Source organism: Haliotis cracherodii, unplaced genomic scaffold (assembly GCF_022045235.1).
Source record: "Haliotis cracherodii isolate W230 unplaced genomic scaffold, xgHalCrac1.p SCAF_2, whole genome shotgun sequence".
In the NCBI taxonomy this organism is placed as follows: domain Eukaryota; kingdom Metazoa; phylum Mollusca; class Gastropoda; order Lepetellida; family Haliotidae; genus Haliotis; species Haliotis cracherodii.
Window position 1 is genome coordinate 61864154 of NW_027266275.1, and position 25463 is coordinate 61889616.

General features: G+C 41.7%; 1 protein-coding gene across 1 annotated transcript; it reads right to left on the reverse strand.

Moving 5' to 3' along the window:
- On the reverse strand, nucleotides 1-24909 carry LOC139468326 (acidic mammalian chitinase-like). Its single transcript, XM_071250217.1, has 18 exons — nucleotides 24823-24909; nucleotides 18446-18498; nucleotides 16284-16481; nucleotides 15287-15543; nucleotides 13697-13821; nucleotides 12569-12689; nucleotides 11018-11182; nucleotides 9646-9765; nucleotides 8673-8811; nucleotides 6854-7015; nucleotides 5547-5708; nucleotides 4817-5063; nucleotides 4300-4399; nucleotides 4024-4117; nucleotides 3688-3849; nucleotides 3084-3194; nucleotides 2421-2523; nucleotides 1-1607 (listed from the first exon to the last, which is right to left on the reverse strand). The coding sequence occupies exons 2-18, from the start codon at nucleotides 18483-18485 to the stop codon at nucleotides 1490-1492; spliced, it is 2424 nt and encodes an 807-aa protein (XP_071106318.1). The 5' UTR covers nucleotides 18486-18498; nucleotides 24823-24909; the 3' UTR covers nucleotides 1-1489.
- Between the last annotated feature and the right edge of the window lie 554 nt (nucleotides 24910-25463).

The following is a 25463-nucleotide window of genomic DNA, read 5'->3' on the forward strand; positions in this document are numbered from 1 at the left end:
GCTTGTATAACATTCTTTATTCACTTCCATCGTTTACAACAACATGTCATATATACATAAAAAGGTACACATGTTGCATCGTTGGACACGTAGGGCACATTGCATTCTTCTATATAATATATGATAATAAAATCATTTATAGAGTATGTCCTCCATACATATACATACGTATTTTTGTATGATCTCCCTTAAAAAATCACTCTGCACACTCTTCGTCATCCTAAATGCACAGTTACTGTATGAAGACTCATCTTCTTATGAAAAGCATCATGGAATTTTCTTGTAGGTCACTGCAGATTAATAACTTTTCTTCGGAATCTTGGTGTTGTTTTTCGTAGCAGGAATATGGGGCGGTCGGGTAGCCTAGTGGTTTAAGCGTTCGCTCGTCACGCCGAAGACACGGGTTGTACATGGGTACTATGTGTGAAGCCCATTTCCGGTGTCCCCCGCCGCGATATTGCTGGAATATTGCTAAAAGCGGCGTAAAACCATACTCACTCACTCGTAGCAGGAATGTAATGTTACTTACAGCCTCTCAAGTACCCATCTTGCAATACATAAGTGACAAACACGTGTAACGTAAGATAAAATTTAAAGGTCGCATGGGAACTGTTTCAGCGTCACAACAGAAGCAAACACCCTTCAGGTGTTTAGTCACTATTGATTTGTTAACCGATACTCACTAAGCAGAAATGAACTCTACCATCAGAAGAGGCCCAACCTCGGTTGCCTGTGATTGTTCAGATTACATTGCACTAACAGTATTGTTTCTCGTCTGACATTGCCATAGTCTAGCATTTGTCTGCTGTACACATAGCCTCGATCTCAGGCAATGGCAATGGCAATGGCAATGGCAATGGTCAAAATCATTCACTATTCCTGAGCTAAATTATTGGTATTTATTAAATCATTTTGTCGCCTAAGTATTTTCAGTTTTGTATATTTGCTTCATCTGTATGAAATACATTGAAATCAGGTGTAAACTTTGATACTGTGAACATATGCATGTTGTCTACTTCACGATATAGTAGAGCAAATATCGGTGATCTTTCCTCTTAAGTATGGTCAGACCAGTTTGCAGGTTATTAGAAACAATTAGAACAATATATTCAGTGTAAACTTGAACTATCTCCCAGTGTCCTTTTCACACTACATTGACTTACAAATTACTTTTACACAACCTTGCCTTTTGACATTTAATGTTGTAGGTCTTTTTTCTTACGTATTAATAACATATAGAACGCTGTATTTCGTTTAAGAAATCAACCTCAAACATTTTCAAGATTGTATCATTAAAAGATGCATTGGTTACGTTTGGCATGTACCACAAAGTAGTAAACCATATATGGCGCACAGTAAACTGTTCGTTTGGTATGTATCTTTCACACACAAAAATGATCCAACGTCGCAGTTTGTGCACATTTTCCGCTGTCACCGTACACTCAACTGTGTCCAATACATTGCTTGTAAACGAGCTATGATGACGTCATCAGCTCATGCTACTTTCACTCGATATCCAGAGTTTGTAATCGAGGTAGTCCTGGAATGTGATCCCAGTCTGTCGTCCATCAGCCCGATACTTGTACACTTCTTTCTGACGCTGCCAGCTGGGAAAACAGGAACAGATGATAAGTGAGTGAGTTGGATTTAACGCCGCTTTTAACAGTATTCAAGTTTTATCACGGCGTCTCAGCTTAATGTGGGAGGAAAGCCCGAAGAGATGGAGGTCATTTACCACTTCGGCGAAACCCACCAGCACGGGTATGGTGAACCGGGATTCGAACCCGCAATCTTAGGTTTCTGGCGTGCCCAAGGGACGCAACTCTGCACAGCGAATTGCGGCGCCTTAGACGACTGGCGGCCCATGGGCCGCATAATAAAAACGTAGACTGATGGATGACTGACGTCGAACTATTGCATCGAAACATTGCAGAACAATATCGACATACTCACTCACTCACACACACAACAAAACAGACACAAGTAACCATGGACTATGGGTGACTATTAAGTGGGGCTATTGTACCCACTGCGATCGTAATGCAATAGTAGCCCACACTATTGCAACAGGATTGCGATAGTTGTCAACTATTGCAATAGTATTGCGATAGTACTAAACCGAATTTGAGGCTTGATAATTAGATTAATCAATGTAATAGACATGAACAAAGAGTTGCTGACAATCGCCATGTCGGCCATTTTCCTCCCTGTAGCAAACTCAACCAAAGGGAAGTAACTCGATAGTACTAGCGTAGGGCAAACAATTGCAATAGTTCGAGAGATGATATATCGTTACACTCCTACCATGGGCTGACTACGGCATGAGCCCATTGATTTAATGACTAGAAACTAGAACTAGCTGATGATATGCTTCCCAGTCGAACTGCGGGTGTGCCAGGTTCGAGATGACGTCATCCTACCTGCAGTACACAGCACAGCCAATGACGAGCAAGAGAAACACCAGCAAGGCCAGGGAACCGCCCACAGCGCTACCTATAACCAGTCGATAGTCGGGAGCGAGGGCTGAAACACACAATGCAGCTGCGTCTTACACTGCTATCAAATAGTTACAGTCCTCAGACCCATTCCACAAAGTGATCTCAGCACTACGATTGTCGTAAGTCTATGTTAAAGTATGGGAGTTAACATCGTCTCAGCGCTAAGATCGCTTATTGGAAAGTTGTGTTTGTTTGTTGTTGTTTAACGCCACACTCAGCAATATTCCAGCTATATGGCGGCGGTCTGTAAATAATCGAGTCTGGACCAGACAATCCAGTGATTGACATCGTGAGCATCTATCAACGCAGTTGGGATACGATGACATGCATCAACCAAGTCAGCGAGTCTGACCACCCGATCCCGTTAGTCGCCTCTTGCGATAAGCAACACTCGCTTTGTACCGCAACCCCGGTTGCTGAAGACCTATTCTAACCCGGGGTCTTGTGGAAAGTAAAAAGAGTGACAAGTAAAACCCGATTGTATGTCACAGCGAATCAAATGTCTAGGTTAACCCACCCAACACCAGCAACCCTAACACCTGAGATATATAGAGTGCCCTTCTAAAAGCAATATCTAGCACCCACCGCTACTTGTTTGACACTTGTCCACACATCCGCAGAAGACTTTGAGTGAGGCAGGGTCCCACTGGCATATGCCGTTACCGCCACAGTAGTTGCTGTCCGCGTCACACGGAGCTGGAACCAGTCATGAATACATTTATGATCTTCGATTTATCTCAGAGAAACTAAGAGATAAACTAGAACATCATTTCAACGTAAATGCCTCTCTAAAAGACATCGAGGTTATAACTTGAGTTCTGTGTAGCCGCCTGTATGACATTTCGAAAGGTGTAAGAATTCCTTCAATGGGCCATTACAAGTCAGTGTTTTAGTTTAACATGTATATTCACTGATTACTCATAGCGTATGACATTTGCAAGAGCATGATATGTGCACTCTTGACATTGACTCGGAAAAAGCGTGCGGCTTTTTGCTTTGAAGCTGGGTATAAAAGATTTTTTCTACCTATCAGAAATCCACGTGCTGCCTGACTTGCTCGTGGCGGGGTATAAGAGATTTATTTCTCCTTTGAGAAATGTATTCCCCTCCTAGGCAGGATCACGTGGACCAATCATATCTGACATTCTGACATGGAGGTATGATAACTATGATTATACAACACACTTACATATGCACCTAGCACTGGAATCAGCGCCGTTGCGACTTGTTGTCATTGGAGCAGGGCACGCCATGCAAGACGTCTGTCCAGCCTTGTCCTGGTATGTGCCCACTGGGCAGGGGCTGCAGGAGCTGCTGTTCTTGTCTAGGTATGCGCCTCGTTTACATGGCTCTGCAAGGATCAGTAATCATATCATTCCTCATGGCGTTGCTATGTAATGACCATTACGATGCTTCCACGTTCTATTGTTAGATACATATGTTTACTGATACCCCAGCAAGACGGACAGTGTCGTATCTTTTTTATTCACACCAAACACTATATTATCCCAGAACATCGACTTACCACATGCACCGTTCACGTAGACGTGTCCCTGATTTGAACAGACTGTCTGTGACGCCACTTCCGTCACGCCGTCAAACACAACGCCATGGGCCAGCTGTAGGATAAATCATTCTCATTATTTTGAACGTTCAACATTGGTATAAAACTATAGATGTCCTTGACAAATAATGGGTCTTTATATACATACGATACAAACATTATTTTGTGAACATAAGTTATTTTGCAGTTTCCAAGGGAATATTGCAAAATAATAACTCAGGTGAGGTGTAACCTTACGAGGGTAGGACTCTGAGAACTATCATATAGTCCTTCTACGACCAAACTGTCAGCTGGCATCGTCGTCGTTTGTTCGCCTACCACGCGCGAGATTTCTTGTCTGAAACAAATGGAAATTTTACACATCATATTAGTTGGTTGGTTGGTTTGTTGTTTAACGCCGCACTCAGCACTATTCCAGCTTTATGACGGCGGTCTGTAAATAATCGAGTCTGAACCAGACAATCCAGTGATTGATATCATGAGCATCGATCCACGCAGTTGGGATCGATGACATGCATCAACCAAGTCAGCGAGTCTGACCACCCGATCCCGTTAGTCGCCTTTTACGACAAGCATAGTCACCTTTTACGGCAAGCATGGGTTGCTGAAGACCTATTCTACCCCGGAATTTTCACGGGTTCACATCATATTAGACAGTAAGTACATATATAATCATGTTTCTTCTCGCACACTGCGACTCTACGAAATCGTGTAAGAGATGGCTACACTAATAAGAGGAAGAACTTATACTGACGGCACATGTGGAACGATGGTATCGACGATCAACACTCCCCCGTCCCCACACCCGTCTCGTAATGAAGACGTCACGCTGTTGCAGTCCCGATCACAGACTCCGCGCCATGTGCTGTCCACTGTCTGTATCGCCTGCTTCAAGTGGTTCTGGACTGCTATGGTTATTGCCGCTTTATTCTGGCACGAGACAACCTTGAAACGGGTTGTTACGGTAAGCGTCACCTGCTGGATTTCCACCTCGAGGCCATCTAAGAAAATACGTCATATTGTATTGAGTAAGTAAATGAGTGTTGGTTTACGTCACTGACAGCAATATTCTAGCAAAGCGGCGATTTGTAACTAGTTAGGTCTGGGCCAGACCCCAGTGCTGGACAACGTGATCAGTGATCCAGGTAGTCGGCGATGACCAATCATAACAATTAATCAACCCGATTCTCATTAGTCAGCTCATATGACAAGCATGGGGATTCTTTGGGACTTCATCATCCCCAGAACTACAACTGGGGTATTGAGGAAATGATGCGGAAGTGCTTCAGCGGTATTGCATCTAGTTCATGATCGGGGTATCCGTTGGATCTTTTTATCTAGTACGGATGTATAGATTCGGTGCAACACTTTCTGTAAGATGCACAGTCGAGCACCATTTTCAATGGAACTACCAGAGGACCATGGCGTGATGGAATGAAATTAGAGCGTGGGGAGACAACAGGCTTGTATAAGTAGCAACCCACCAGGACTAGGGACACAGGAGGTGCTCCCGACCCCAGCAGTTATTGTGCCCGGGGCACACTTGTGACAATATGGTTGTTCGGAGTCCGACCGGAAGTAGTTCAGACGACATTTCTCACAGCGCCCGGCCACACGGCTGTAGTCTTCACCCAAGGGACAGAACTCTGCAACACAGTAAATTTGAGACCATGGCTGCATAAAAAAGTCTTATCTGAGTGGATACCTACCTCATTGTGCATGCATGCTTATACACACAATTTTCAAAGCTAATTTGAATTTGAAGAAAATGTTTCTTTTCAGAGTCAAAGACCTATATTTTATGTCCAGGCTATATTTCACTAATTAAAATTATTTTTACCATCTAAGACACAATGACCCAAGTATTATATTAATAGAGTTCTGCTGTTTGCTATTCCATATGAAGAAGTAATTCAGTCAAGGGTTAAATTTTCCGGTTAGTAACCTGTTAAGCCCAAAAATATCTGTATTTTGTTATAAGCTTTGGAATTCTTTTAATATGTAAAGATCCAACTTTCTCGTGGTCACTTTGTTCACCTGTGAAAACGCATCCATGTATAGGAGTTTTTTTTATGCCACGGCAGCCATATTGAAAAAGTCATTTAAAGCCATTACCTGTAATTTCTGTTCAAAATGTTATGAAATGGGGTACAGGTGTAGCTACTTGTGGGGTTCGTGTGCCTTTTTCTGCCATATTTTAATGTTGACCTTTATTTGACCTTTTCAATTTGACCATGTTCTTAAACTTCTTCGATGTAAAGTTTTATGCGCAATACAAAGTGACTTCTTATTATTATATTTATCATAATAAATCTTTTCAAAATACAATGCCTCGCACTGTAAACATCATCTCACAGGTCACGGAACCAAGAAACTTCACACCCTTGTTCCCACAAATGATGATGTCATCTGAACCTGTTCAAGGGATTCGTAGCAGCACGTACTGAAAAAGCTATTAATGTCTGTGTTTACCGATTTGTTACAAACGAACACATGTTCCGTTTGTTTTGTTTTTTGCAATATTTAAATTATATGGATATTAATGGTAAAATCATTTGAATATGTGAAAAATATGTCCTGCAACATAAGAGGGGTATTTGACTCTGAAAATTAACATTTTCTTCATATTCAAATTTATGCATATTAATTATGTATATAAATATGCATGCATACACGTTCAGTCAGTAAACGATGCATGCAGGCAAACCATTTAAAGCCCACATAAACCAGGCAATGATCTTATTCCTTGCAACAGTTAATTAATAGGTCTCAAAACACTGAAGTGACTCACTCCTACACTTGTGTCGAGAATCAGCGCCCGTGCCTGTGGTACCGAAGCCCGGGGGACAGGGGATGCAGGCTGCACGGCGCCGCTCCTCCTGGTACGTGTCCTTTCTACAGGGAACGCAGCCACTTGTGTCCACCTGACCCCACGTGCCAGGCGGACAGTCATCTAGGAGGGTAATATACATAAAATACCAATTAATAAACATGAAAACATGCCGTGATTGCCGCACCTGCCTAGATGACAGTGTAAAACAGGTACATGTTTGCCAATGAAATATACAGGCTTATATGTTTTTATTATCAAATGCTGTTATGGGCCGCACCTGCCTAGATGACAGACTGGTGTAAAACAGGTAAATGTTTGCCAATGAAAAATACAGGCTTATATGTTTTTATTATCAAATGCTGTTATGGGCCGCACCTGCCTAGATGACAGACTGGTGTAAAACAGGTAAATGTTTGCAAATGAAATATACAGGCTTCTGTGTTTTTATTCAGTCTGTCTTACAGACCCTGATACAAATATATATCAAATGCAGCCCATGCAAGTCTATAATGTTTTGCAAGTCTAGATTACTGCAGTATCAGGATCTGAAAATGAAGAGAAATGAAAATGGGCCGCACCTGCCAAGATGACAGACTGGTGTAAAACAAGTAAATGTTTGCAAATGAAATATACGGGCTTATATGTTTTTATTATTAAATGCAGTTACGGGCCGCACTTGCCAAGATGGCAGTCTAATACAGGTATATGTTTGCAAATGAAATATACAGGCTTATTTGATTTCATTATTAAATGATGTTATGGGCCGCACCCGCCGAGATGACAAAATCATATATGTATATAACTGAATGTTTTTACAATCAATAAACTATATATTGCCCGTTAAACGTTATTTACCTGTAAACACATAACGCCTATCATCAATTACTGTGTGTATTTCATCATCTGCCACTTCATCTCACCCCCTTGTAGCGCGTTATGAGTGTTAACAGGGAGGGGTCTATACTTGACAAATGTTGTATTTACTTAACACGGGGATGTCGCACTGAACATGTCAGGGAAGATCGACCTGAATAGACTAAAGGAACGTTAAGTTTAAGTCTACAGTGAATGAATCATTTCCTTCAAATGTTTACCGGTGACATCCATATTTCTTGCTCTTCCGTAACTAGGCAACACCACTCGTTCTTCACACATTTTCTATATATATTTATTTTGATGATTCATTTTAACAGGAAGACTCTCTTTCATTTGTTTACTAATCTGAACCAAAGTCCACAGCGCAATGTTTGTACAGGAGAACATGGCTGTAAGATAGCCTTATGGGTTAAGTGTTCGCTCGTCACCCCGTGGGTCCGGGTTCGATTCCCAACATGGGTACAAAGTGCGATGCCCATTTCTGGTGTACCCTGCCATCATATTGCTGCAATATTGCTAAAACGTAAATCGTTACTCACTCACTCATGTTTAAACATATTAATGCTTTATAGTTAATGTAATTATCACAACCAGCCTGCCTCATAACACAATTATTTTGTTTGTGTTTTTCAATCAACAGTTTGTTGGTGTTTAAATTAGAATTCAAGAAATGAACTTTCTTTTAGTTTCCCTCCCGACTGATCCCGACTGATCCCGACTCAGACAGTCACATTGACATTACTATAAAATATCATTCGGAAAGCAAATCTTCGAAGTTTTAAAATCATATTACGTAGCATCAGACAATTATTCACAGTCTTGAACTATTTTACCCGTCACGATATCATACACTTCCCCCGAGTAGTCCTAGAATGGCAAACAAACCCCAGAATGTTCTCACCTCGTGCTGATGTCAGCATGTGTCGGAATCTCTTCAGGAGGGGGTTCTTTACCCCGTTACACGTGGTCCCCCCAAAGTCCTCCTGACTTAGCTCCCAGAACATGCAGCCACCCAGACCATGTTCTTTAATGTAGTTGGACTGCAACATGACGAGTATGGTATGGAATATATAGCTGATGTAGGAAGTATGTAATTAACTGGTTTATTTGGACTATGCTTAGATTCGTTAGTCCAGCCAAAATATAACTCCAAAATTCCAGCCTAGTTTTACAAGGGTGGCAAGTGGACTTATAATGTTAACTCCCTTGCCTCGGGAAGATGGTATTAGACGCATGAGCGCCACTTCGAAAGTAAACCAATCAAACTGTCTTCATCGGCTGCTACTCTAGGGTATTTACAAAGTCTCAGTACATGTCTGTGGAAACATTAAAGGTGGACTTGCCTCAGCCTATTTTGCAGTCTGTAATATTGCTGCGATAGTGATGTCAACAAGCACCCACTCACACTCTTCGGCTGTCACTCATACGTAAAATACGAAGAGCGTTGTCAAGTAAAGTTTTAATGACATTTGCTTTCATCTACATTAGCGGGCACGGGTGGCCCAGTCGTCTAAGGCGCCGCGATTCGCTGTGCAGAGTTGCGTCCCTTGGGCACGCCAGAAACCTACGATTGTGGGTTCGAATCCCAGTTCCACCCAATTATGTTTCTAGGTTTGTCAGCACCATACCCGTGCTCGTGGATTTCACCAAAGTGGTAAACGTCTGAGACCTGCATCACTTCGGGCTTTCCTCCCACATTAAGCTGACTAGCCGTGATATAACTGGAATACTGTTAAAAGCGACGTTAAAACCCACTCACTCACTCATCTACATTAACCTTCATCGACTACAGACTACATCGACTGCACAAGGACACTAAGACAGGACTCGCAGCATTGCAAGACCGACATAGAGCTGTCTCACGTGTATCCTACCTTAACATCAACTGTTCTCAGGTTCTCGGGGTTCACCCAGTTGTTGCCGCTGTGGATGGTGGCCGTCATGGAGATGTTGTCCCACACTGTCCTCCATCCTTGACGTAGTCGCTCACAGATCTGACAGAACAGAGGTAGTCTTTGTTTGCGTGTTTATTTCTTGTTTAACGCAGCACTCAGCAATATTCCAGCTATATGACGGCGGTCTGTAAATAATCGAGTCTGGACCAGACAATCCAGTGATTGATATCATGAGCATCGATCCACACAATTGGGATACGATGACATGCATCAAGCAAGTCAGCGAGCTTGACCACCCAATCCCGCCAGTCGCCTCTTACAACAAGCCAACTCGCCTTTTACGGCAGCATGGGTTGCTGAAGACCTATTCTACCCCGGATATTCACGGGTCACAGAGGTAGTCGAAGTACGTAGGTTGTATTGGGATGGCATCACATATACCTATAACTCAAAAGATGTTAAGAACACACGATTTCTTCGCATGACTAACAGTCATATGGAAAAATCGGATGTTCTTTTACTTCTTTTGAGTAGTATAATTATAAACCATTAACTGATTCCAATTATACTATTTCCAATTTAGACACACAGGCAATAAGTTAAAAAAATATTTATATTTTATAAATCAAACAAATACTTCACAATGATGCCAAGATAAAACGTTTCAACTAATAACACATAACACAGATGTTACTGGGGAAAACGAAACTACTGTTGGAAAACTAATATTTGTATTTTCGGACCTGCCTAATGCAAATAATATTCTTACCCTCGCCCCACAAGAACAACAAAACAAACAAACAAACAAACAAAACACCTGATTAGATGTACACGATGCTAACTGTTTCATTGGCATTCTAGAAGTTGATGAGTAACTATGAAAGCAGAAAACTTTATGGATAACAACTTATGTTTTCTTATGTACACGGTGCATTTCATAATTTGTTTTTTTCAAGATACGGCTGAAACATGTTTCGGTTCAATGGAGGCAAGCCTCGGAATTTTTCCACTTTTATCAACTCGTGTTGATATATTTGATATCAAAAGACACTCGGGTGAGATTCTCTATTTAATTCCAAGGTAGATAGATAGACAGACAGACATCTAGATAGACAGACAGACAGACAGATAGATAGATAGATAGATAGATAGATAGATAGATAGATAGATAGATAGATAGAAAGAAAGATAGAGTTAAGCCCAAGAAAATTCAGGAAATCATTAGTACCCTCTGAGAAGGATGTAAACTGTCTCCATGTCTGGTGTTTACCATCTACCTTTTCCTTCACACCAAAAGTCAATTGAGAAGTTGTTCTGTTCCCCTCTGCTAATTGCGATACACGTGTATTACCTGTGGTTGGTACAGTTCGGTGGCAGTACTGTTGACTTTGATTGGTTCGCCGTACATGAAGTTGCTGCCATCCTCGACGGTGTACTCACGGGCATACAAAGGCACCCCCAACACAATCTTCTCTGGGGCCACGCCGGTTTGGAGTAAGTACTGCACACTCGCGTTCTGGAACATAGTCACGTGCAGCTAATGAAGGCGGAGGCGAGTGGTGAATTGATTCCTATATCATAAACTGTTATCGCTTGATTCGTGTCAATTTTTGGATCTTAGTTGTTTTCTAAAATTTCGGTTTTAATATTGATCAATATATGCCATATGTGTCGACTACAATGACTAGAAGGTGGGTGTACATGTGTGTAGGGGTATGAACAATCGCCTAAGGAGCCGCAATTTGCTGTGTGCCAGAAAGTTATATTTTTGGGTTCGAATCCCTGTTTGCCAATGGTTTGTCAGTCCCGGGCTAGTTCTCGTTGGTTTCACCAGAGCGGTAAACGTCTAACATCTTCATCACTTCTGGCTTTCCTCCCATAAAAAAGAATGACGCGGTTTTATACTGTAACTGGGCAGCGCCGTTGACCCCAACTCTGCCTGACACTATTTGCTGAAGTCCATACGCAGTGAGGTGAGGTGAGGTGAGGTGAGGTGAGGTGAGGTGAGGTGAAATGGGGTTTAACGTCGCGTCCAAAATTATTGCACTTATATAGCGACGTGCATGCACGTGTGTGTGTTTGTGTGGCTGCTTGTACTAGTCCGGACTGATGCCGATTTATAGTGCTAGCTCACTGAGATACCATGCTGCAGTTTAACATGAATACCCCAATCACGCACAGTATACTAAAGTACTCACGGAAATGAAAAAAAACTGTTTTTTCGACCTCAGATCTTAATTAAATGCAGTTAATATACAAAATATGTAAATATTCAAACAACTAAATTAGTACTAATTGGGCCGTGGCACAAATACAGCGTATCAAATGTTTTTATGCCTTTTTACACGTAATAGTGTGTAAAAATGTGAAGAAAACAGACTATTGTGAAACAGGGCATAACCAGGTGTAAGTAGATCAAGGTGACCTATGACACCTTGACGACAGGTGAGAACAGGTGCATAATGCCTATAGTCTGTTTCTGCTATGTCAATTTATATTTTTGAATGTTGAAAGTGCCGACAAATTACCTCCTGTAAAGTACATTTTGTATTTTTCACTGAGATCAAACTAGCAAATCCAGACTAGTACTTTTCGAGTTGTTTTGTTATTTCATATTTACAGCTACATAACACTTTGTGTCGATTTTTAATTTGAGTAAAACAGTTTTTTTCCATTTCCGTGAGTACTTTAACTCCGAGCCGACCAGTCCTTGTTTTAGCCCATTAATGCCGAGCGCCAGACAGGGTAACAACAAGTACCATCTTTAAACGTCTTTTGGTATGACGCGGCCGGGGATCGGACCCCGGACCTTCCGCTTTCCGGGCGGACGCTCTACCACGGAGGCGGTCCCATACGCAGTGATCAGTCATGACCTGCTAAGTTGCGTGTGTGCTATGCTTACGACGTTCAATATGTCCTCGGGTGGGTTGTCTTCGGGTCTGTTGTACAAAGGTGATACATAGTATAATCCTTGTCTGTCCGTGTCAAAGTCGTAGGCCATCAGGTTGACGAAGTCCATGGTGCTGAAATACGATTAAAGTCTGTTTACATTGTGGAGGCTACCTGCCCTTACCTGTCATGCATTATGGCTGGCACTGACAGGAGACGTGAAGTGAAGTGGGGTATCATGTCGCGTTCAAGGTTATCTAACTTATATAGTGCGTGCGTGCGTGCGTGCGTGCGTGCGTGAAGGGATGGTGTGGTCCGGGCTTATGCCGTTTTTTTATGTGACATGCCCAATCTCATTAAAATCAGATCTTAGTTCTCGCTACCGCTAAACAAAGATATGAGGACGTCCCATTAGGGGTCACGTCAGAACGACCTTTCATCCGACCAATCAGAGCGTCGCTTACCAGATCATGAAAGTGACAGTCGGAATGTGATTTTTAATCGTGCAACCTCGAAAACTTTAACACAGATTTAACGACTGAATCCATACAATCTAGACCATCTATTATCCATTCCATTAAGGTTTCAATTTTTTTAATTGAGAATTTGTCAAAATATGTTTCGAAGCGTAGTAGTCGCCAATTTGAAAACAGTGCCGTGAATCACGAGGAAGCTGCCTTCTGATTGGCTTATGTCGACTTCTTGTCAGTCCTTCCAATGGTCGGTCAAAGTTCGCGCAAGTTCTGTCTGACGTGACCCGTAATGGGATGTCCTCAGATCTTTGTATAGTGGTAGCGAGAACTAAGATCTCATTTTAATGAGATTGATGACATGCCGCAATAAAACGGACACCCTGCTCAGAAATTTGACACTGACTCCGAGCCGACCAGTCCTTGTTTTATCCTCTTAATGCCGAGCGCCAGGCAGGGTATACCTTTGTCTTTTGGTATGACGCGGCCGAAACACCGACATTTCACACTCAAGTCAGACGCTCTATCCACTAGGCCAAGGAGACGATACCGGCATTGAGATCTACCTTGGGATATCGTTCTATAGAGGACGCGGATTTAGGCTCAAGTGGTGATAAGGAAAGAAATATTATACATTATGTATTCATAAACGTAGTTCTTTATCATCTCACCGAAAAACTTTCACGACTTCGTAGGCCTTCGCCATTTTGGCCGGTGAAGAGGGCATAGCCGTCGACAGCAACAGACGAGGATTGCCTGATGTCGCTGACTCCTCTACAAACTTCTGCATCATTGTCTGTAAAGTCACAAACAATAAATCATTAATCGACCATTCATTCAGGTAGACGTTTACTCTAACACCAAGTACGAGGGGTGTTCAATAAGTTTTGCAACTTCAATATAAGATCAAGTCGCAGAATATCTTTTGCACTTTTATTTTTCAATATAATCTCCATAAACTTCAATACACTTATTCCATTTGTCCTTCAAGCTTTTAATACCACTTTTATAGAAATCCGTAGATTGGCCCTCTAACCACGCCTCTGTGGCAGCCTTTATGACCTCGTCATCCTGGAAGCGTCTTCCACGTAGGGCAGATTTCATTTGTCGGAACAGGAAATAGTCACTGGGGCTAAGTCAACTGTTCGAATCCACATTCACATATGGCGGCCTGTGCAATTCTCGACTTGTGAACTGGAGCACGTAAGGAACAGCGCGTTGTTCATGTTTGAGAGAATCCATGAATGTGACCACCCTTAGGTGAATGAAGCCATCACATCTAACTTATTGTTGTGTCTGGAACTTGTTATGACACGTGTCAACCTTAGGTTATGACTAGTGTCACACCTGTCACAAGTTGGCATTGTTTGTGTAAACACAAATGCCCAAGTTGCAAAATTTATTGAACGCCACTCGTACACCGTAAAAATGTGTATATCCTAAACACAAAGTTAACTTAAACACTCTCCTTGACTTCTGTCACACACTGAGACACACCGTCGCCCACTTCTGTCACACCCTCGACACTGAGACACACCCACCTCTGTCACACACCCAACACTGATACACACCGTCCCCCACCTCTGTCACACACCCGACACTGAGAAACACCCACCTCTGTCACACACCCGACACTGAGACACACACACCTCTGTCACACACTCGACACTGAGACACACCCACCTCTGTCACACACTCGACACTGAGACACACCCACCTCTGTCACACACCCGACACTGAGACACACCCACCTCTGTCACACACCCGACACTGAGACACACACACCTCTGTCACACACTCGACACTGAGACACACACACCTCTGTCACACACTCGACACTGAGACACACCCACCTCTGCCACACACCCGACACTGAGACACACCCACCTCTGCCACACACTCGGCATTGAGACACATCCACCTCTGTCACACACCCGACACTGAGACACATCCACCTCTGTCACACACTCGACACTGAGACACACCCACCTCTGTCACACACCCGACACTGAGACACACCCACCTCTGTCACACACTCGACACTGAGACACACCCACCTCTGTCACACACCCGACACTGAGACACACCCACCTCTGTCACACACCCGACACTGAGACACACCCACCTCTGTCACACACCCGACACTGAGACATACCCACCTCTGTCACACACCCGACACTGAGACACACCCACCTCTGTCACACACCCGACACTGAGACACACCCACCTCTGTCACGCACCCGACACTGAGACACACCCACCTCTGCCAGGAACGTGAACCTCTCTCTGTCCGTGTCGTTGCTGCCCCTGTGCGCTGGATACTCCCAATCAAGGTCAAGACCGTCAAAGTTACGATCTCTCAAATACTTGATGACGTTGTCACTGAAGTTGGAGACTTTGGTATCGTTGCTGACAATCTCGACAAATGGCATTGAGCCGTGTGTCCAGCCTCCTACCGCCAACATGACCTTCAATCCAGGGTTCGCGACCTTCAGAGAAGTCAGCTGCTCATAGTTTCCTGTAACATGGCCGGTTGGACGCCATCTTATTTCTTGGATTTTTTTCCTTATTTGGGAACTGACAATATCTTTTCATCATGAGCATATATAGATGGTTTACAACAGGTCGCTTTATGTGGCATTCAAAATATCATCAGGAGTTCTACATCGTTAAACATGCCACTGTTAAGCTATAGTATGTGTTTGTGTACGCTACACGCTTGTAAAACGATAACCCTGGCAATACACACATATGCTGCCTACGGTATTGCCTGGAAGTCGGGCCAGGAAAAGTCGGGCCGGGCCGGGCCAGCGGGTAATTCTAAAAATGTATAGCAGAATAATAAAACGAAACGCACCTATCTTGGCAGATCACAAACGTCCGCAAACGTATAGTTTTGCTCAATTAAAAGAGTTTGAATCAAACTAATTATTCAACAATGTAATAAAGTGATAATTTTGACTACATATCGTGAGTCTTCGTGGAAAAGCAAATGTCTTGACTTTGTGTTTTCTTTGATGATGGTTTCTCACAGACCTCAGCATGTAGGGTCGTGATGCGATTTACTCGCAATCACTTAATTATGCTGCACGTTTTTGGTTAGTGATTGTTCATTAATGTCATGTGTGTCTGTTGCATCAATTATATGTAGGTATATTCGTTGATAATGGAGAAATCAGCCAATGATAACCTTGGCCCGGCACGACTTTTAGGCAAGGCCTACTTTCCCTTGGACGTAGAGAATAAATAACAACCAACCACCCGGTCCGTCGTCGTTCCACTCGTACGGTGCCATGGTGTCCTCCTCTGGCAGCACCTTAGAGAAGGCGAAGATGTAGTGGGTGCACAGACTCGGTTCGGTGATGTTGGCAGCGGTAAACTTCAGCGTTCCGGCACGATACTGGCTCCAGTTTGTGAAGTAGCATACTCGTTTGTACTCTGCACGTGTACACACACCTGAAACATCATCTACTGTACTCTACACGTGTACACTCATCTGAAACATCATCTACTGTACTCTACACGTGTACACACACCTGAAACATCATCTACTGTACTCTACACGTGTACACACACCTGAAACATCATCTATTGTACTCTACACGTGTACACACATCTGGAACATCATCTGCTGTACTCTACACGTGTACACACATCTGGAACACCATCTGCTGTACTCTACACGTGTACACACATCTGAAACATCATCTGCTGTACTCTACACGTGTGCACACACCTGGAACATCATCTATTGTACTCTGCACGTGTACACACACCTGAAACATCATCTGCTGTACTCTGCATGTGTATACACACCTGAAACATCATCTATTGTACTCTGCACGTGTACACACACCTGAAACATCATCTGCTGTACTCTTCACGTGTACACACACATGAAACATCATCTGCTGTACTCTACACGTGTACACACATCTGAAACATCATCTGCTGTACTCTACACGTGTGCACACACCTGGAACATCATCTATTGTACTCTGCACGTGTACACACACCTGAAACATCATCTGCTGTACTCTGCATGTGTATACACACCTGAAACATCATCTATTGTACTCTGCACGTGTACACACACCTGAAACATCATCTGCTGTACTCTACACGTGTACACACACCTGAAACATCATCTACTGTACTCTACACGTGTACACACACCTGAAACATCATCTATTGTACTCTACACGTGTACACACATCTGGAACATCATCTATTGTACTCTGCACGTGTACACACACCTGAAACATCATCTGCTGTACTCTACACGTGTACACTCACACCTGAAACATCATTTATTGTACTCTACACGTGTGCACACACCTGGAACATCATCTATTGTACTCTGCACGTGTACACACACCTGAAACATCATCTGCTGTACTCTGCACGTGTATACACACCTGAAACATCATCTACTGTACTCTACACGTGTACACACACCTGAAACATCATCTGCTGTACTCTACACGTGTACACACATCTGGAACATCATCTGCTGTACTCTACACGTGTACACACATCTGGAACATCATCTGCTGTACTCTGCACGTGTACACACACCTGGAACATCATCTACTGTACTCTACACGTGTACACACACCTGAAACATCATCTACTGTACTCTACACGTGTACACACACCTGAAAAATCATCTGCTGTACTCTACACGTGTTCACAAACCTGAAACATCATCTGCTGTACTCTACACGTGTACACACATCTGAAACATCATCTACTGTACTCTACACGTGTTCTAACACCTGAAACATCTACTGTACTTTACACGTGTACACACACCTGGAACATCATCTACTGTACTCTACACGTGTACACACACCTGAAACATCATCTGCAGTACTCTACACGTGCACACATACCTGAAACATCATCTATTGTACTCTACACGTGTACTCACACCTGAAACATCCTCTACAGTGCTCTACACGTGTACACTCACATCTGAAACATCACCTGCAGTACTCTGCACGTGTACACTCACACCTGAAACATCATCTGCTGTACTCCACACGTGTACACACACCTGAAACATCATCTGCAGTACTCTGCACGTGTACACTCACCTGAAACATCATCTATTGTACTCTACACGTGTGCACACACCTGAAACATCATCTATTGTACTCCACACGTGTACACACACCTGAAACATCATCTGCAGTATTCTGCACGTGTACACACACCTGAAACATCATCTGCAGTACTCTACACGTGTACTCACACCTGAAACATCATCTACAGTGCTCTACACGTGTACACACCTGAAACATCATCTATTGTACTCCACACGTGTACACACACCTGAAACGTCACATTACGCACCCAGTAAATATAGATCACATGACACATTATTCAATAGTGAATAAGATCAAATTGTATATTACCCATCAACAAAGCCGCCACAGTGACAACCAGTATGTACATCACGCTGAGGGCACTGCAAAGCAAAACATGTTTCTTTTATATATTTCAAACGTAGATATCTATTCATTTAGAACTTGTATCTTGACACGTTTGACGTAGCTGGGGTTCGAGATAATTCAAACAATAGTAATTTGTACAAATAAATGGCTTTATTATGACAATTATATATTACATGAGCAATAATAAACAAATTGTCTTGAACGTTGCTGAACATAGTTATTTGAATAGATACGGTAATACGATTACAAAAAAGATAATTGTGTATAACAATAAACTGAGACGTATTCTCTGTTGTTCAGTTTACATTAAAATGTTACAGCTTTTTTTAAATACAAATGTGTTTTCCATACTGTATTATTTCAATGTCGTAAATGCTTAAACAAATTATTGACGTAACATGACGGTATTTACTTGAGATTACCCGTGTGTATTTAGCACTATGTACACCTGCTCCTGCTATGTAATGCAATTCCAAGACTTTATCCATACTGGCATATCAACAGTTAATGTACAAGTGAATAATCCACTAATATTTATACGTACTATTCACGTGCATTTTCCTGTGCGGTATGATACACTAAATATAATTTTTGTTCTGGAATTTGAAACATTAGTATAAATACATGGAACGCGTAAGGCACAATGCTCAATGCTAGATGTGTTAACAAACAAACTAACTAACAAAATAACATAAATCTCACCTCAACACAGAGAGAAGACCGCTGAGTCTCTCATAGTGTTTATTCTTGACACGATGAAGTACCGACCACTGGTTATACCATATCTACCACAATGTATACAGGGACCAAGGCTTCTGTATGACGTATTAGCCTAATGTTTAACCTTTAATCTGAATCTGTCAAATGGTGTATTAACTACCAATATGTTTTAGATACATAATGCGTTGGTTAATATCACTACCTGACTGACGTTTTCGACTTATACATGATGGTGCGTCCGACCATACTCAGCATGTTACGGTCTCGGACGTAACCCTTGCCATGGCGGCTGAACTGAGTTACATAATCCAGAGTAACTGGTTTGTGACTGTCAGCTGCGCCACGTCAAGGCGCCCAGCCTGTGTTGTATTCACATGAATGTCTTTGATAAGTCACTGTCCTGTATGCTGGTGTGGCGCCCACGATGATGTAGGATACGCAACCCGTTTGACAAGAGTGAGTGAGTGAGTTTGGTTTTACGCCGCTTTTAGCAATATTCCAGGAATATCACGGCGGGGGACACCAGAAATGGGCTTCACACATTGTACCCATGTCAGGAATCGAACCCGGGTCTTCGGCGTTGTTTGACAAGGAAATGGCGTATGCAATTACAAAGACATCGTATGCAATCGTTGTCTTTTTACTTCAAGAGTCTTTCTTATGTTATCTGAACATCTATGAGTTTTGAACGCGATGTTTGGATCAGTGTCTGTGATATAAAATAAAGGTATGGACTGTGAGAGACTGCATCAACACATGTATTAGTTTTAAGTGCTTATGTTCGATTTCATGATCATATTCCAACAGCATGAGAGATCATCCCGGCAAGAAGATTATTGGTGCCCTAAAGGCATTTCAGAGTAAGAAGAAACGTTATTCTCGTATTCATTTAAACCTTATATCTCTTACACACTTAATAATTGCATCTCCTTAATTTAAAATTTGATTTCTTGTACATTTAAACTTGTATACTGCATACATTAAAAACTTGTATCTTTTATTCAAATAAAACTTATGTATCTTATAGCTTAAAGCGTGTCTGTCTCATACATTAAAAAACCCGTCTATCGCGTATTCATATACATATGATGTAAACTTCTTTATTATGAGGAACAAAACAATGAGTTCCTCATAATAAAGAAGCTGACATCCATAAACTTTCTTCCTTAGATTATATCTCGTATTCATTTAAAACGTGTATCTCTTATAAGTTTCAAACTATATCTCTTATACATTTAAAATTTTACAATAATAATTGTATATGCCCATGATTTTAAGTTTCCATCTATTATTTATTAAAAACTTATATTTCGTATTCATTTTAAACTTTAATATCATATTCATTCAAATTGTTGAATCTTGAAGATAGTTTAAATTTATATCGTTTTTATTTGAAACTCACACACGGTGTCTCGTGTGCATAACATGAAAATGACAAGTCTTTTGACACACACAGAGTAACAAAGCGTTGAAAGCAAGGTGCAGTCCTCTCTAACTAAAACAACAATGTAGGGTGTACCCTGTTAGATCCGTGGCGACTAGTCTTGCGTAATATGTTTCCTTATTTAGGTCGGAGAATGAATTAACATTGAAAACAGCAACAGCAATGTTTCAGCTTATAGCAACGAGAAGACCTGATGTAGACGACAACATCTTCTATACAAGAAACTAATAACCGACAACCGTGACAACCACAACAACTACTACCACCACTACTACTGCAACGAAAAATGTTGCTGGTTAATAGTCAAGAACCAGGACTACCACTGCTACAACCACTGGTACTATTACTGTAAAGAGAGTCAATTTGTCACGTCTGTATTCGTTATAATCAGAAGGTTTATGGTCATATTTAAATATAACCCTGAAGGAAAAACGTGCGAAATCAAATGTCAAGATCGTATACGCTATTGTGAATCGTTTGAATGATACTAGCATGTGTAAAGTCGTAAACATGCTATATTTCAAAGAATGAAAATTCACAAGAACTTCGATATGCTCTCCTTTGTCAACACAAGTAATGTTAGTGTCGAATTGACTGAATGACAAATCAGCTCAGAATACCTTCTACCTTTGACAAGGTAGCGTTTCAATGATTTAAATACCATTTCTGTCTGACAGTGATTTTTCCAATTACATGGGAAACGGTTCGTCCTATGTGAACAGCCCCTCAATTTCATTGCATGCCTCACCAAACTCTCCACAAGACTGTATGACCTGAGGGACGACTATCCAACAGTTAACTCTTCACAAGACTGTATGACCTGAGGGATGACTTTCCAACAGTTAACTCTTCACAAGACTGTATGACCGGAGGGACGACTTTCCAACAGTTAACTCTCCACAAGACTGTATGACCTGAGGGACGACTATCCAACAGTTAACTCTTCACAAGACTGTATGACCTGAGGGATGACTTTCCAACAGTTAACTCTTCACAAGACTGTATGACCGGAGGGACGACTTTCCAACAGTTAACTCTCCACAAGACTGTATGACCTGAGGGATGACTTTCCAACAGTTAACTCTTCACAAGACTGTATGACCTGAGGGACGACTTTCCAACAGTTAACTCTCCACAAGACTGTATGACCTGAGGGACGACTATCCAACAGTTAACTCTCCACAAGACTGTATGACCTGAGGGACGACTTTCCAACAGTTAACTCTCCACAAGACTGTATGACCTGAGGGATGACTTTCCAACAGTTAACTCTCCACAAGACTGTATGACCTGAGGGATGACTTTCCAACAGTTAACTCTCCACAAGACTGTATGACCTGAGGGATGACTTTCCAACAGTTAACTCTTCACAAGACTGTATGACCTGAGGGATGACTTTCCAACAGTTAACTCTCCACAAGACTGTATGACCTGAGGGATGACTTTCCAACAGTTAACTCTCCACAAGACTGTATGACCTGAGGGATGACTTTCCAACAGTTAACTCTTCACAAGACTGTATGACCTGAGGGATGACTTTCCAACAGTTAACTCTCCACAAGACTGTATGACCTGAGGGATGACTTTCCAACAGTTAACTCTCCACAAGACTGTATGACCTGAGGGATGACTTTCCAACAGTTAACTCTTCACAAGACTGTATGACCTGAGGGACGACTTTCCAACAGTTAACTTTCCCTTTAAGTCAAGCAATGTTCCAGCATCCCCAGTCTTTCGTGTCTATATTCACAACACTTGAGATACGATCGATCATGCTCTTTCCACGAAGATCTCCAAGAGCGTCATCCGACTCTTGCTCAAAAGTTCTCTGGTCCAGGTTACAACATTCAAGGCCTCAGTAAGTTTTTCAAAGGTGTTGTGGTAGACATGTGGAGGACACTTCCAGATTGGACGCATGAGTGATACAAATGATGTCCGATGCAATTCCCTATTTTAATTTGTACCATATGTTCCCTAGTTTTTTAGTTGAACAATTGACTTGCCTTTGCGTGTGTTGGTGACGGGTGTCACCGGTGGGGCAGGATACGCTAACCCTGTCGCTAACATCCTCTCTACCGGACGGTCATAAACACATCCTCACGATATAGTCGGAAACGTAATTTGGACTCCGCTTTTAACAGAGATTTCTAATGAATATGGAATTGGTTTTGTCGCTTTTATTATACAATCCAGTAACAGTGAAAAGTGAAAACGCACATAGAGATACCTATACACTGCGAGAATACAGAGAGACATGTGTATTGGCATATAAATTCTCTCAGAAAGATGCTTCCATGACGGACTAGCTAAATATTACACCTTGACAGTTTGAGTGTGTGTTTTTATATAGATACAGACATTTTAAAAAGTAAAAAAATAGACTGTAATGTCATCAAAGTATACGCTCTTGCAGGCTATGTAATATTACATCTAATTTGGTGAACCCTGAATTATTTACTCTTTGCTTTTGAGACGACCTTCTTCTTAATCCGGATTAAACAAGACACCTGCAATACTGATTTCGCACGACATCCCAGAAGCGGATTAGTGAAAAATCAGTTTGTCACCGCCCTGCGAATGAACCGCTGAGGGAACTCCCTTATGACTCTGTTTATACCATCTGCTGTGATGTAAACCATATTAAGAGGCCAACCAACGAGCTGCGAGGAATTACGGATTATATGACCTTAGTGAGCGAGTTGTATTAAGTCTTAGCCTTTGGCAGATAATCCGGGAGTCCTGGGATTTTATCGAAAAAAATAAATTGTCACAAAAAAATGTTCGAAAAAAATAATTATACTTCAGTCTCCATACGAAATCACTTGCCTGGAGACAGCCTATTGTTCAGATGATGTAACGCAATCAGTTTGTGTCGTCAGGTACAATGTATGACGTCATATCGTATTTTGCCTCAACATTGAAGGACTGTGACGTCCTAAGGCTTCAAATGACCAATCAGCAGAGAGAATCGCTAAAATACACATGTGAAAATATTGAAGAGTTATTTCAGAATTGGCCTTCACTTTTTGTGAGTTCATTGGAGTATGAACCTTCATAGGGGAAGGGCCAAACTGTATGAACAATGCTTCTGCAAATGATAATGCCCTAAAATATGATTACCATTATTATAGTTAAAATGGATAGAATCTGTAGCTTATCCCCAAATGATCAAAACAATTAACAACAGCTTAAGTTATATAAGTTGCTGCATTCAAAACTTCAAAACGGAAGTCACTGATTTAAGCCCCCGTTACACCATCAAAACCTTTTATAAAAAACTTGGTCAAAGAAAGCTTGGCCGGAATTATCTTGCCAAGATGGATGCTACTGACAAAGAATGTTTTGTTGTTGTCATGTGTATTGTCATGTTGAAAATGCGGCGTCGGGTTTGGCAAAGGCATATTTGGTCCCGAGAATGGCCAAATCAGTTAATTCTTACATCTCTTCAGTCCAAAATAGTTGGCTCATTTTGACTTGACTCTTTGCACTTCCGGTTAAAAAGGGGTAAATATCCATTGCATTCTGATTGGCTAAATAAAATCAACGTCACCAAACTTTGATCAAAGTTTGACGAGAAATAGGATCGGTAACTATTCCATCAAAGTCCGTCAAAAACTTTGTCAAAGTTTTTGACAGCATATTACATTTACAAAAACTTAGTCAAAATGGACTTTGACCAAGTTTGTTTATCAAAGTTTTTGACAGTGCCACTGTCATATCCATCATATTTCCTGTTGTGTCATATAAACCAATGTTATGTAAGCAATATAGCCTCTTTGGCCACGTGCAGCACTGTCATGTAAGTTATGTCATGTGTAACCATATCCGACACCGTTGTATTAATATTATTTCCGTTCCAACCGTATTTGACTTTGATATATCAGTAATAATTACAATTAAACTATTAGACTCATACGCGGACCAATCCTAGTTTATTAATACAAAATATTTGTACCTTTGGAACTTGTATAGGTGATTGAGTATACTATCTGTAAAATAACTGATCGTAATGTGTCCACAAAAATTATAGAGCTACCAACACAAATTATTCGTGGGCTATATGTATTCAGCTAGCAGCTGTATGTTAAATAGTGATCACAAACCGTAGTCCCTGTTACAGAAATATGTATCCGTACCTTGTGTAGAACATTTATATAAGCAATTATGCCCTTACCTCACTTTGGTAGTACGTCCTTTCGCAAAGAGATACAACCTCTGTCTGGTCTAGCAAGGGCTTATCTATTGACAAACTTGCTCATGAATATCTTCTGTGTGATGTATTGACACTACCGCGCAGAGGCTGCTACCCCCGCACGTAGCTTCATCCTATTCACAAACGTCCTTTCAAGTACCGTAGCACCCGACGTTATCTGAGAGGCTAACTATTGAGTGCTTCTTTAATACAAACACGAAAGTCCACAAAATCAGCAGTGACTGTTCATCCTTTTTTGTCTCATCTCCTTTCACCCCTGATGGACGCCGTATTTATACATCCCTGACCTCAAAGCTTGAGCAAAGCCCATACTTACTGTCGACATTACAGCTAGACATGATCAGGATCGACAAATATACCCCTTCGGACCACACCGTCACAGGTATGCGGTACCTGATACAGTATCCATTACTGTTAAAAAATACAGGTGCTTGATACCGACCTGGTCCTTCTCGCTGATTCCTTGCCGTGGGACACCACCTAGTGGTCGTGTTAACCTACGCACAATACAGTGATTGTGGTCAACATAGCAAATGATTTCTTGTAGGCTTTTCGGGATTAATCCTGCCTGATTTGTTGTTGCCTGAAATGACTCATTGACT

Coding starts and splice junctions, on each gene's coding strand:
- LOC139468326 (XM_071250217.1), bottom strand. CDS start 18,485: ATGTACATACTGGTTGTCACTGTGGCGGCTTTGTTGATGG. Junction 4,400..4,816: donor ACCATCGTTCCACATGTGCC/GTCAGTATAAGT, acceptor CATTTGTTTCAG/ACAAGAAATCTCGCGCGTGG. Junction 3,850..4,023: donor CTACGTGAACGGTGCATGTG/GTAAGTCGATGT, acceptor TGATCCTTGCAG/AGCCATGTAAACGAGGCGCA.